This window comes from Hyaena hyaena, unplaced genomic scaffold (genome assembly GCF_003009895.1).
Source record: "Hyaena hyaena isolate Hyena2069 unplaced genomic scaffold, ASM300989v1 scaffold_38, whole genome shotgun sequence".
Lineage (NCBI taxonomy): Eukaryota > Metazoa > Chordata > Mammalia > Carnivora > Hyaenidae > Hyaena > Hyaena hyaena.
Window position 1 is genome coordinate 4,573,716 of NW_024080670.1, and position 14,022 is coordinate 4,587,737.

Here is a 14,022-nt window from a genome sequence, read left to right on the forward strand (position 1 = left end):
CTCCTTTCCCTCATCGTCAGCAACGTGAGCCCCTTCTCCTCTCTGAGCCTCAGTTTTGCCATCTGCACAGTGGGCTGAGTCCCCCAGCCCCCCAGAGTTGGCAGAGGACTGCAGGCCACTCTGGGGGCTCCCACATTCTCACCCAGCCCCTGCTTTCTGAGTGCAGGAAGCAGTGTGACCCGTAACGTTGTCACTTTGGAAAATCAGAGATTAACGTTCTTCCGGTTGCCTTGGCTACTGTTGGTGCTGGGCCTGGGGCTGGGCTGGGCCAGGGGTGTTTCAAGGGCCTCTCCCTGGGTTAGGGGAAGCTTGGACAAGAGGCATTTTATAGGAGCCCCTGTTAACATGCCGCCTCTTTGCCAGGGTGAAGTGCTTTATGCCCATTAGCTCATTGATCTTGATCTTTTTTTTTTTTTTTTATTTCTAGGAGAGAGAGAGAGAGAGAGAGACAGCGTGAGCAGGGGAGGGTCAGAGAGAGAGGGAGTCACAGACTGAAACAGGCTCCAGGCTCTGAGCTGGCAGTCAGCACAGAGCCCGACGCGGGGCCAGAACCCACGAACTGCAAGATCATGACCTAAGCGAAAGTCGGACGCTTAACCGACTAAGTCACCCAGGCGCCCCTCTTGATCTTTTTTTTAATGTTTTTAATTTATTTTTGAATGAGAGAGAGGGAGAGAGAGCGAGTGAGAATGAAAATGAGCCAGGGAGGGACAGATAGAGGAGGACCGAGGATCTGAAGGGGCTCTGCTCTGACATCAGCGAGCCTGATGTGGGGCTTCAAACTCACAAACTCCAAGATCATGACCTAAGCTAAAGTTGGATGATTAACCGATTGTGCCACTCAGGTGCCCCTGATCTTGATTTTCTTATAACCCCATCAGGCAGATACTGTTGTGCCATTTAGAAACAGAGGCTCAGGGAGAGGAAGTGCCTTGGCCAAGGCCACACAGCTAGTAGGTGGCAGAGCCAGGACTTGAACCCAGAGCCCATGTTGTACACAGGGAGGGTTGATGCTGAACCCCGCCCCTGCCTTCCCTCCCAGTCCTTCTGTCCAGCCTGAGGGGCCTGTGCTCAGACTCAGAACTGACTCACCAGCAGCTCAGAGGAGGTGCTGAGGCCAGCATCTTGGTCAGCTCCTGGGGCCAGAGCAACACTGATGATGGATGGCATTATTGAGATTTTAGATCAGCTGAGCCAACAGGGACCTACCCACCCATTTTACAGGTAGGGCAGTGAAGGCCCAGAGGAGATGGACAATTAAGGATCCAGTGGGTGTGAGGTTTCCCTGACCAGATTGGGGCTGGAGACCCCAGGCTTCAGTCTCGACTCTGACAGTCATCAACTGTGTGACCTTGGGAAAGTCCCTTTGCCTCTCTGAACCTCGGTTTCTTCATCTGTAAAATTGGGGATAGTAAGGTGCACTTTGCCTGCCTCTTGGGACCAGGCAAAGACCCTGAGATAGAGTTTAAGGCAGGACTAGAAATTGTCCTGTGGGACCATGTGAGAGGCTGTTGGATGAAGAGGCTTCGTGGGGCGGGGGCTTCGTACGGGCTTTGAAACCCACCTCTTTCCCCTTCTGGGCTGTGCAAGTCTGAGTAGTTCACTGGGTCTCCCTGGGCCTCAGTTTCCTTATCTGTAAAGTGGGGTTAACAGTATCTGGGTTCAATGAGCTGTGGAACATGCATAAGTATTTAGTGATAGGCACATCTGGTAAACTCTGGGGATTCTAGAGTTAAGAGGCCTGGATGGGAAGGGGGTGGCTCCAGGTCTTTCTTTTTACAGTTTATTTGTTTTGAGAGAGAGTGAGAGAGTGCAAGCGCACCAGCAGGGGAAGGGCAGAGAGAAAGAGGGAGAAAGAGAGAATCACAAGCAGGCTCTGTGCTAGCAGCGCAGCGCTCAATGCAGGGCTTGAACTCCTGAACTTTGAGAACCGCACCTGAGCCAAAACCAAGATGCTTAACTGACTGAGCCACACAGGCGCCCCTCTGGGTCACTCTTGATGGTCCCAAACGGTGTAGCCCTTGGACGCAGGGTTCAGGTCACGTGGAGGGCAGAGTCATGTAAGATCCACAGAGATACAGATGTCAGAGCCCTTATGCCATCAGCTGGCTGCAAGTCTTCACTCCAAACAAGCCGAAAAAGAGAGAGAGTGAGCGAGAGAGAGCGCACACGTGTGTGTGTTTCACCCTGGCCCGCACGTCCTGAGCCAGATGGAGCCCACTACTCTCGTGGTGCAGATGTGATGTGGAAATCAAGTCCCCTTGAGGCCCCAGAGCGCAGTGGTGTCTGGGTGCAGAATGGGACACTTGGTCCACTCCCGGGATTCATGGGCTAATGAGGGAATTGGGACCCCGTAAGTGAGAGCTTCTCATGAGCATTGGTTTGTACACCTGTTGAGTGGGGGGTTCTATTCACCTCTGGGGCCATTTGAAGAATCTGAGTGTGTGCGTTGGACCCTGAGTCTGAGTGGGGCGAGCGTACCGCCTCATCCTGCGGGGTATGCTGGCAGAGGGGCACTGGGTGGGCAGCGATGGACTCGGCACTAGCAGAGGCTGAGGGTTATGCCAAGGGAACCTCTCCAAGGTCGGGTGGGAACCAGGGTACCTGGGTGCTCCTTGCGCACACCTGGCCGGGCTTTCCCACCCCCTTACCTTTTCCTGAGCCCCTCCTTCCTCCCAGTGGCCTGTCTGCTGAAGACACACCATCATTATCATGATTATTCTGTGATTCTTGACCTGGTTCTTTTTTTGAAAGAAGCCTTTACTGGATTCTTTTCAATCTATAAAAATTATACCTGCTAATAAAAATTTCAGTCTCTTAATCATTGTGGTTATAAGCTGGGCACTGTTATGATTAGTAGTAACATAGTAGTAACATTTAGGGAGGCCTTGAGCCATACACTTCCGGGGCCATCTTGTTCCACTGCTCATCTAACGGCACCTGCTTGTGCCAGGCCCACCCTCCTGGGGTTTGCGGCCAGTCCTCAGAAGGATATGGACATCCCTTCCCTTCCCAGCTTGAGGCTCTGAGAGGGCCAAGTGGCTTTCGGGGCTGGGGGCTGGCGGGGTGGGGCTCCTGGGAGGAGGCTGGGAGCCTGGGGCTGGGGGGCAGGCTTTGTCAGTCCCCGCCCTGGGCCTCCTCCTGCCACAACACCGAGGCTGAGTCAGCTCAGGGGGGAGGATGGACGAGAAAATGAGGAAGGTGGCGAGACCGGCACACGCCCTCAGACTGCCCCATGCCAGCGTCTCTGTACCTCCCAGCCATTCCTGAGTCTGGGACCCCCGGGGTCCTTGGGTGGGAGGGATGGTGAGCCTTGGCCTCGGCCGTGTCTCCAGAAGCCACGAGAGGAGGCGGGAAGAGCTGGTGCGGGCAGGTGTGGAGGAGAGACGAGCACCTGAGGCCTGGGGACCAGCCACAGACACTTGGGCTGGGGGTTTGAACTGTAAAATCCGTGCGGCAGCTCCAGGGAGGCAGCTACTGGAGGGTGGCCGGAAGGGAAGAAAGGGGGTGCCGAGCGACGCTTAGAGGAAGGGGCTGGGCCATGACCCCGGAGCTCAGCGGGCAGGAGGAGCATCCACGGCGGCCGCGGCTGCCCGTCCGGGTTTCCCTCCAGCAGGGGGAAGGCAGGCCGCTGGGGACCCTGTTTGGGGTTTTTTCCCCCGTGAGCCCTTTCTCCCAGGAGGGGACTGGCCCCCATCCCTCCTGGTTCTCTGAGGTCTTTCCATCCCCAGATCCTACGCCCCCTACAGCGCTGCCTTCCTGTGGCCCTGCCTCTGTACCAAGCACGAGGTGGGTCCTTCCAGGCTGTCTTAGGATGGCTCTCAAGAATGTGCTTGGGGGGTGCCTGGGTGGCTCAATTGGTTAAGCATCCGGCTTCGGCTCAGGGCATGATCTCAGGGTTCGTGGGTTCGAGCCCCACGTCGGGCTCTGTGTTGACAGCAAGCTCAGAGCCTGGGGCCTGTTTTGGATTCTGTGTCTCCCTCTCTCTCTCTGATCCTCCCCTGCTCACCCTGTCTCTCAAAATAAATAAAGCGTAAAAAAAAAAAAAAAAAAAAAGAATGTGCTTGGGGCTGCCCTTGCCAAGAAGCCACCCTGGCGCCCTGCTCCTTCCATGCGCCCCCTCCAAGTGTTCCCTCTTTAACCCTTCCTTGACCAGAGTTAGGCCGAGCACACCCAGCTTCCTGGCACTGCCTGGGACCCTTCTTTAGTCCTTAACCCCTCGAGGAATGACGTCACCCCCACCCCTGCCCCTGGCCCAGCGGCTTCCCCAGTCCTGCGGGGCCTGGCACAGAGGAGGCGCTCAGTAACTGGCCCTTTGCTCAGCATCTGCCTGTGCCAGGCCATGGCGAGGGGAACAGAGGGGAGCCAGTGGTGTGCAGAAGGGTGCCAGGGCCACCTTCCCTGATGTGCAGTCAATCCTCAGATCCTAATCCATTTGGATCCAGAGTTGGGAGAGCAAGTTTGGGTAGTGAGAGACCCATGCTGTGATCTGTTTGGTTCTGGAATTTCAGGTAGCAAAGGGTTTCTCTGAGAAAAGATCCAGGTCTATAATGTTTATTTATGTTTGAGAGGGGGGAGGGGCAGAGAGAGAGGGAGAAAGCGGATCCAAAGCGCTCCGACAGCAGAGAGCCAGATGCACGGCTCGAACTCATGAACGGCCAGATCATGACCTGAGCTCAAAGTTGGATGCTTAGCAGACTGAGCCACCCCAGTGCCTATTTACTTCTTGAGTTTGGACGGCGAGGCATGCCTGTAATTTGGGGTCAGGGCTGCTGCTGTCTGTTTGGGGGTGCCGAGTGCCTGGGGCCTCTCCCTCTTTTCATACTCCCGTTTTCTGTCCACCTCTGCCCATCCCTTCTCCCCTCTCCACCCTCTGCCTGGTGACTCCCCGCCCTAGTCCTCGAGCCCTCTACCCCTGGACCCTGGTCTTATAGTCGGGTGGATAACTTGTCCTCATCCCCGTGGGAGGGCGACAATGGATTTTCTCCTTGCCCCCGATCCCACCTGGCCCTTCTCAGCCCAGACACTTCAAGCCCGTCAGCTTCCTCTTTACCTTCTGTCTTGTTCAGGGTCACCTTGTTCTGGTCTTCACTTCCACAGCCTCCCCGGCTTCCTCTTCAACCCACAGCAACCCCCTTCCCCACAGTCAGGGCCTGGACACACCTCAAGGGATGATGCCTTGCCCTTCCTGTCCCAGTCCAGCCCCAGGGCCTTAGAAGGCCACCCCCTGCTTGGATGCAGTATCTGGATTTTGCTGAGCGCATGCTGTGAGTTAGGCAGTCCTGGGTTCGAGTTCTGACACAGGACAGCAGTTTCCTGCTGGGCTTGGCTTCCTAAGGGTCAGGTGGATTCTGACCCTTCTGGAAATAATGCTCTCGACCCTTCTGGAAATAATGCTCTGAGCCTGGGCATACCAGGGGCTGGTCAGGCCCCCAGAGCCATGGCTGAAGGACCTTCGAGATCTCGCGTGTTGGTAGAGTGCTTGTTGGGCATTTGGCTGCTTTGGGCAGAGCGGGGACAAAACCCTGGGCTGAGGCTGCATGACTTGGTGGCTGGGAGCCTGGCTCTCCAGTCCTGGGGCCGCCAGCCTCCTCCTCCTCCCTAAAATGGGGAAATGCTAGCCCTGACTCCCTAGGGTTTGATGAGGATTCTCTGGCATCTGGCACGTAAAACACGCCCACCCACTGGCTTGGATTCATGCTCAGTAAGTGGTAGCCATGATGGTGATGATGGTGATGATGGTGGTGATATATCAATATCATCGTCATCTGAGGTCCCCTTTTCTCTCTTTGGCTCCAATTCATCGCCTGCTCCCCTCACCCCTCCCTATCCGACCTCATCATTTTTCAAAACAATTCCCATGGTCTTTGAGAGAGTTCTGGTTTGTTTATGGCTTTTAAAAAATGGGCATTCAAAGCAAATTCCTCATTTGTTCCCCTCTTCCTCTCCCTAGATCAGAATCTGGACAGCCACGACCTCATTCCAGGCAAGGGGACCGACCACAGGCAGGGTCTCTGGAGAGGGGACCTCAGGCTGAGCTGCCTCCAGAGGGCGTAGAGGGAGTGAGCCTGCCCCAGACCTGGGGTGGGGGTGTGGCACATGCTTTCAGTAGCCAGTGCCCCCCACCCCTCTAGCTGGGCCCCAAGACTGCATCTCAAATCCACCACCCACTTGCTGCATGACTTTGTGCCAGTGACTGAACCTCTCTGGGTCTCAGCTTTTCTGGAAAATGGGAATAACACCAGTCTTACCTCACAAGGCTATTAAGAGGATTCAATGAAATGATGAGCTAGCTGGGTGTTCTTGGTACTGGGCGGGGGGTGCGGAGGGGGGTTGGTCATGTCAGCCCCTTATTTGAGAAAGGACCAATTCTTCATTTTCTTTTTCTTTTTTAATATATACTTTATTAAAAAACATTTAAAAATTTTTAGATGTTTTTATTTATTTTTGAGAAAGAGAGAGAGAGACAAAGCGTGAGCTGGGAAGGGGCAGAGAGAGAGAGGGAGGCACAGAATCTGAAGCAGGATCCAGGCTCTGAGCTGTCAGCACAGAGCCTGGTGTAGGACTCAAACCCACCAACTGTGAGATCATGACCTAAGCCGAAGTTGGACACATAACCAACTGAGCCACCCAGTCACCCCTATTGATTTTATTTTATTTTATTTTATTTTTTTTTAATTTTTTTTATGTTTTATTTATTTCTAGGAGAGAGAGACAGCGTGAGCAGGGGAGGGTCAGAGAGAGAGGGAGTCACAGACCGAAAGAGGCTCCAGGCTCTGAGCTGGCAGTCAGCACAGAGCCCGACGCGGGGCTCGAACCCACGAACCGCGAGATCATGACCTAAGCGAAAGTCGGACGCTTAACCGACTAAGCCACCCAGGCGCCCCGATTTTATTTTAAAAAAAGTTTTTTTATTTGAGAGAGAGAACGTGTGAGCAGGGGAGGGGCAGAGAGAGAGAGGGGGCCAGAGGATCTGAAGTGGGCTCTGTACCGAGAGCAGTTAGCCCGATGTAGGGCTCAAACTCCCTAACCATGAGATCATGATCTCATGAGCCGTGACACTCAACTGAGCGAGCCACCCAGGCACCCCAACTTACTTTTGAGAGAAAGAGTGCAGTGCATGTGCATGCATGAGAGCGGGGCGGGGCAGAGAGAGAGGGGGACAGAGGATCCACAGCGGGCTCTGCACTGACAGCAGAGAGCTCGATGCGGGGCTCAAAGTCACGAACTGCGAGACCGTGACCCGAGTTGAAGTCGGGTGCTTGACTGACTAAACCCACCCAGGTGCCCCAGGACCGGGAATCCAAGACTGTCAGTGGTGGATCTGTCACCAAGACTGGACTCGTACTCACCCACCATTGAGGCCAGGCCAGTGTGCAGGGAACAGAGGCCCAGATGGGGGAGCCACGGCTTTTCAGGACCAGGAAGTAGCTCCCAAGGAGAAGGCTGCTTTGTTAGGAGTCACCACCCTCCCTGGGCCTCAGTTTCTTCATCTGCAAACAGGGTGGCCTAGCGGTGCCATTCCTGAGCGTCTGAGGTGTGCTGGGTGAGCTTTGGAGGCCGTGATGGTTGCCTCCTCTGCTCAGAAACTGCTTGAGCAGCGGGGAGAAGCAAATGGCCAGTGAAAGCCAAAAGGTGGGTTAACTTGGTGGAGGCGTTCATTTTTGAATGTTTATTTTTTTTTTTTATTGTGGAAGGACTCATGGTTGGTAAATAATTCAAACGCTATAAACGTGAATAAAGCAGAAAATGCAATTCACTAGGCGCTCCTATTCCCACACCCTGAGGTCCCACCCAGAACGGTCAGGGTCAGGAGTGCTGCCTTCTGGACCTTTTCCTCCATCTCCGAGCATAAATAACTTATAGGCACAGACGGGGGTAGTTTTAAAGCAGGTAATACTTAACACGTGATTCTGTAACTCTCTTTTCTTCACGTGGCCAAGGGTGGACACCTTCCCTCTCTGGGGGTACCCATAGGTCCCCCACCCTCTTCCTGTCCACGTGCACTGGCCTGGTGAGTCCGTCTCCACGCATGCGCACCTGGCCTGTTTCCGCTAATTATACTGGAGCTGCCCTTCCGTGAGGGGCTGGTGGGTAATTCCCAGAGGATGAGCCCGGCATCCGGGGAACCGCACGCACCCTTAAAATTGTACGTGCAGCCGGCAGTCACCCCCCCCCCCCCACGCCCAAAAGGCCGCCCCGATTTCCAGCACCCACGGCTCTGAGTTACGGTGCTTGCTTCTCCACACCCTGACTGGTCTGACCCCGGGGACGGAGGGGGAAGAGTGGAATCTTCGTTGCATCTGCTTGATGATTGGGAGGCTCAGCTGTTTCCCCTTCTCTGCTGGTTTCTTGTGTGTTCTCTTTGGCGATTTCTCTGTCTCAGTCGTCGCCCGTCTTCCCGTCTCCAAGTTCACCGCCGCGCGTCCACCGCGGGTCAGAAGCGCGGCACAGGTGAAAGCGCGGAGTCTGCGCAAACAGTTTTACGGGCAGGAATCTGGAGCTGGGCTGGCGCCCCTCCCCGGGGCAGGGCTGGGCGGCTGCCGGTAACCGTGCGGACCTCACAGGCCTGTTTGCTGTTCCCTTTCAGAGAAAACCGGGAAGATCCTGACGGCGTTCCTCCGTTTCTATGAGGACCAGTATGGTGTGGCCCTCTTCAACAGCATGCGCCACGAGATCGAGGGCACCGGGGCGCCGCAGGCCCAGCTGCTCTGGCGCAAGGTGAGAGGTGCCGAGCTGGGGTCAGGGTGGGTCCTGATGTGGCTTGAGCCAGTGGTTTCACGTCCCTGGGCCTCAGTTTACCATTGTTGCCTTGATGGTCCCTAGGGTCCCCACCTAGCTTCTGAATAGGTGTGTAACCCGGTGAGACCCGTCTGTTGGTGAGGATGGGGCTCTGGAGTCCTCTTAACAGGCCTGGGTTCAAGCCCAGCTGCTGCTCTTCAAGGCCGAGTGCCTGTGAGCAAATCACCTTGCCTCGTGGAGCCTCAGTTTACTCACCTGTGAAATGGGATGAGAACACCTGCACAGGGCGGTGGTCAGGATTAAAGGTGAGAGTCCGCCGGGCGCCTGGAGCAGGGAAGGTGCCCGGGGAGCGCCGGCTGGTAGGCCAGCATCCCCAGCCTTGTCATTATCCTGCTGTTAGCAGGATCGTGTTTGCCCAGTAAATATTTGTCGACTGAGAGCCTGGAAAGTGTGTGGCTCCGGCCCACGGGTGAGCATGGACCGAAGGAGGCAAACAAATCCTCCTGGGGACGGGGACCCTGTGACTGGGCTCCGTGTGGGGCTGGGAGTGGGATGGGCACAGGGGAGGCGAGGGAATGTCAGAACACAGGCGGGGGTGAGTGCCTAGCTGGACGCCAGCGGTCTCAGGCCTGAGCCGGTGGGGCGAGAAGCTTCTCCGGGGGTGGTCCAGGGGGCCCTGACTCGGCCCAGGGAAACCCAGGGCTTTCTCTTTCAGTGACCTTCCTCCTCTGTCCCCTGGATGGCCAAGGGGTGGCAGAGGGAAGGGTGACCGGCAGGAAGGGTGGCAGCTCCACCTCCTCTGCAGGTGGCCTGGCCCTGGAGTGGCCAGGCAGTAGCCAGGAGGCTCCTTACCCTGGCCGCCGGCCCCTGGACAGGGTGCCCCCCCAGCTTCCCTCTGGGGAACTGGATCAGCTCCCCCCTGGGAGTGGGGTCCAAAGCGGGTCAGCCAGGCAACCCCACTGCGGGTGCTCAGGTCCTTAGTGGCTGAACTCCATGCTTGGTGGGCTCCAAAGTTGCCCTTGGTCACCTCAACCCCCCCCCCCCAGGCCTGTTGGCCTCGCCTGGGCTGCCCGGCTCAGCCTGTACGTGGGCTTCGGGGTTCCGAGACGGAGTGGCAGAAGAGGGTGGGGGTCTGGCGGGAGAGAACTCGGGGCGCGGGGGCCAGAGCCTCTTGGTAGTGGGTGGCTTGGGCGGTCCAGTCAGCCCTCAGGGCTCCGTCTCCTCACCTGACAGGTGGGTGCGTCCTCAGAGGGCCATGCTGAGGGCTCCGGGAGAGAATGAGGGGAGCAGGTGGGGTTCCTGAGGGGTGTGAGTGCACACCTGCTGGGGAGCCTCCAGCCCGTGGCCTCACCTTCCCGAGCCTCAGTTTCTCCGTGTGTGAAACGACACTCAGAACAGCCACCGCGGGCTGGGAGGGGGTGGGGATTTCGTGGGCCTTCTGAGGCCAGACGGGATTCGGATTTTGCGGAAGGGGACTGGTATGGGCCCCGCTGAGGTGGCAGAACAGAAAGAAGAGCCTGAGAAGGCCCTGGACCAGGAGGGTCAGGGTTGTTTCCTTCCTCTCCCCACCCTCCCCCAAACCCAAGTGGTGGAAAGTATGCGAGGCTGGCTCACTTGACCTGGCTTTCAGGATGTGTTACCCTGTGGTGGTTTCTCAGCAGGAGGGGGATTGGGGGGGGGGGGGAAGATGGCTGCTGATGACGTGGAGGGAGTTCCCCGAAAGAAGACAGGCAGGCTCGCACCACAGAGACAGAGCCAGGGCAGGTGAGGGGCCACGCTGTCCTCACTCATCCCACAGACAGGGAGACAATAAAACATCATTTACATGACAGACTGGGTGCCGGAGAGGACAGGGTGAACTCAGACTGGGGGGGGCGCGATCTGACCTCGTCAGGGGGCCCTACAAGGGCTTCTTGGAAGAAGGGCCATCTCCCTGAGGACTTGCTAGGAGAGACCATCAGACTGCGGGAGCAGCGCCTGCAGAGGCCTCCGTGGGACCTTTCAGTGGCTTGTCCAGGATGGTGGAGGCAGGACCCCAGCCAGGTTCCGGTTTCCTGGAGGGCAGGCCAGGGGAGAGCATCACGTGACCCTTTGTGTGTAGGTCCAGAAAAGGTCGTCTGGGCCCTTGGTGTCGCGGCCACCTCCCCGCCTGGCGACAACAGACGGCAGTGGTGCCCGGAGGTGTGGCCTGGACTGGGTGTCCGGTAGGCGCACACACTTTTGTGGTAGGAAAGGCCAGGTGAGCTGCTCTCGGTGGGCAGAGCTGGGTCCCGGTAACTCAAGATAGCAGCAGTGGCCTCTGGGGGCGCCTGAGTGGCTCCGTCAGTTAAGTGTCCGACTTCAGCTCCGGTCATGATGTCATGAGTTCATGAGTTCAAGCCCCGAGTTGAGCTCTGTGCTGACAGCTCGGAGCCTGGAGTCTGCTTGTATTTATGTGCCTCCCTCTCTCTGCCCCTCCCCGCTCACGTGCGCACAGGTGCACGCGCTCTCTCTCAAAAACATTAAAAAAAAATTTTAGAAGTGGTGGTCTCTGACAGTGCTAGGCATGAGACTCGCTGTGCATGAAAAAGACCCTTAGTAACGCCTTTATTTTAAGTTTATTTTGAGAGACTTATAGAGCAAGTGGGGGAGGGGCAGGGAGAGAGGGAGACAGAATCCCAAGCAGGCTCTGCGCTGTCAGCACAGAGCCCGATGTGGGGCTCAAACTCACAGAACTGTGAGATCATGACCTGAGGCGAAACTAAGAGTCACTGCTTAACTGCCCAGGCGCCCCTAGTAATGCCTTTAATGTTCATAGTAGGAGAACTGAAGTAACACATAAGAGGAGAAAAATGAAAGCACCTAAAATCCCTGAAAAGCAGGGATTTGAGGTCCCATTTTGCCACTCCGGAAAACGGCCATTGTGGTAAAGCATGATAATATCTTAATAGAAATAATCCTAATTGTCATCATAATAACATCAAATGTTTTTATTAGAAAGAATAGAAATAATACAATGACAATGGTAATAGTAAAAAGAAAACAACAACCCAGAAATGATGATAAAAATGGCAGGTGTTTTGTGTGGGCGCAGCTCATCTAGCTGGCAGGGCCTCATTCTGAGGGGTTATACTGATGTCCACGCCTGCGACATGCGGCGGCGGGTGGTGGGTGGTGGAGCGGGAACTGGGGTCTGCGCTCTAGCCACGCCCCACCCGTTGATGATTCCCAGCGGCAGCGTTGGAGAGCTTTGTAGAGTCCAAAGCATTTTGCCTGGGCTGTCCGGTTCCGTTTCATTTCCGGCTGGCCTTCCAATGGAAACACGACTCTGCCATTTGAAAGTCTTAAAAATAAAACCCAAACCCGCAAGCAGCCGCTCATTTCAGGCTGCCTCAGGATCTGGGGGTGGACTTGGGGGGGTAGGGGGCTGGGAAGGCCTTCCCGGATCTCCCGCTGCCCCAGAGAGTCGGGGGCACCTGCCTCCAAACTGGAGGCCTGGGATCTCATTAGTAAGGGTCTTACCAGGGTGTCAGGAGAGCAGTCTGCTCTTTCTTTCTAGAAAAGATGGAGATTTGAGAGCTGGGTCGAGAGGAGGTCCCTGTCTAAATATAGCCCACTGAGCATAGCTTTGTGACACGGCAGAGCCCGCTGTGTGTGCACGGGGGGTGGGGGTGTGGGCCGTGGTAGGGGGAACCATTTTCTCTTCCTGTAAATATTTTTATCCCTTGGTAGGAAGCCATCGAGGGGTCCTATTGTTTCAGTACAATGGCCCTCATTTTCCAAGAGTGTTCTGGCATTTCCCCTTGAAGAGTAGCGGATAGGTTGCCCTAGGTTGCCCGGGAGAGGGGGCCCCTGCGAAGAGACCAGGCCTTGGGGGCGGCAGCTTGGGACCAGGGCTTACACCTGACTCCAGCTGCAGGGAGCAGCCCCAGAAGCAGAGTGAGGAAGCTGGGAAGGGTTAGGCACTGCCAGTGATACTTTCTCCTCTTACTACATACCATACGTGTTTAGTTTTGTAAAAGTCCCCATATCGCAGAACAGATAGAAGCTGTTGAAACTCTGCCCATCCGGGAGTAAGCCTGCTCCTTGTGGCCTCTGTATCTCCTTCCTTGAAGCTTCCCGGTGTGGGTTTGCGCAGGAAGCAAGCTCTCAGAGATGGCCACCCTTCCTCCTCCCGGAATAAGTCAGTCTGTGCCGCTGGGAGCCTGACAGACCGAGCCATCCTAACACTGGCTCCTGCGTATCCCGAGCTGAGCGGGCTGCCCGTCAGGGGCTGACTGCCTGCGTGATCCTTACACGTGTCATCCTGTGCAGTACTCGGGGTACCTAGGTGAAGTCGGTGCTGTCACTGTCCTCATTTACAGCTGAGGAGACTGAGGCTCAAGGAGGTGATGGGTCAGGCCCGAAGTTGCACTGAGTCAGGTGGAGTCAAAGCTGGGACTTTTCAGGAAGATCTGGGCGTTTCTAATGCCCACGTTGGTCACCAGTCTGCCAGGATGCTGGTCAAACATTGAACCCTTCAAACTGAGGTCCTCTTCAGCCCCATCCAAATCCGTGGGGTCCATCTTGTCAGCCGGCAGAGCTGGGGAGGTTCTCTGGAGCCACCTTGGCCAGGTTTTTGTTACCCTGAGGGGAAACTGAGGCCCAGAGCAGGAAAGAGACTTTCCTAGGCACTGCGGCCTTTACCGTACTGACTTGTGGAGATAAGTCCTCCAGCCGGTGCCTCAGTCCTGTGGTGGGGGGTGTGCAGGTTCGCAGCCTGCCCTGGGCTCCTGAGACCTATCCCAAGGTAGGCCTGCCTGTCTCGGGCCAGGACAGAGTGGAGACCTTGGTCCTGGCTGGGCCCTGGACACTGGTGCCTGCCCTGGGTTCAAGTCCTGGCATCACTATGGCTCTGGCTGGACCTTGGGGAAGCCCCTTCATTGCCCTGAACCCCACTCTCCTTATCTGCCTCGTGGGTAAGATACAGCTTGCCTCAGAGGAGGACTCGGGGAGCTCGGGGGGGGGGGGATGTGCTCAGCAGGGATGAGCACACTGTCCCCTTGTTGGGGGACCCCGTTGCCCTGCTGGGCTATTGTGGGGAGCCAGGCCTCACTCCCCCCAACCCCCCACCCCTAGGTGCCATTGGATGAGCGCATCATCTTCTCCGGGAACCTATTCCAGTACCAGGAGGACAGCAAGAAGTGGCGGAACCGCTTCAGTCTTGTGCCTCATAACTACGGGCTGGTGCTCTACGAGAACAAAGTGGTGAGGCCCGTACTCCGCCCCCCCCCCCCCCCCCCCCCCCCCCCCCCCCCCCCC

The 14,022-nt window shown here is 56.5% G+C and overlaps 1 protein-coding gene across 2 annotated transcripts in view; it reads left to right on the forward strand.

Moving 5' to 3' along the window:
- The window catches only part of NIBAN2 (niban apoptosis regulator 2), a 54,891-nt gene that overhangs the window by 25,796 nt on the left and 15,073 nt on the right, over window positions 1–14,022 (forward strand). For both annotated transcript variants that reach the window (XM_039229605.1, XM_039229606.1), the window contains exons 2-3: window positions 8,591–8,721; window positions 13,840–13,968. In XM_039229605.1, the coding sequence (XP_039085536.1) occupies window positions 8,591–8,721; window positions 13,840–13,968 (260 nt within the window). The remainder of the gene's footprint in view (window positions 1–8,590; window positions 8,722–13,839; window positions 13,969–14,022) is intronic.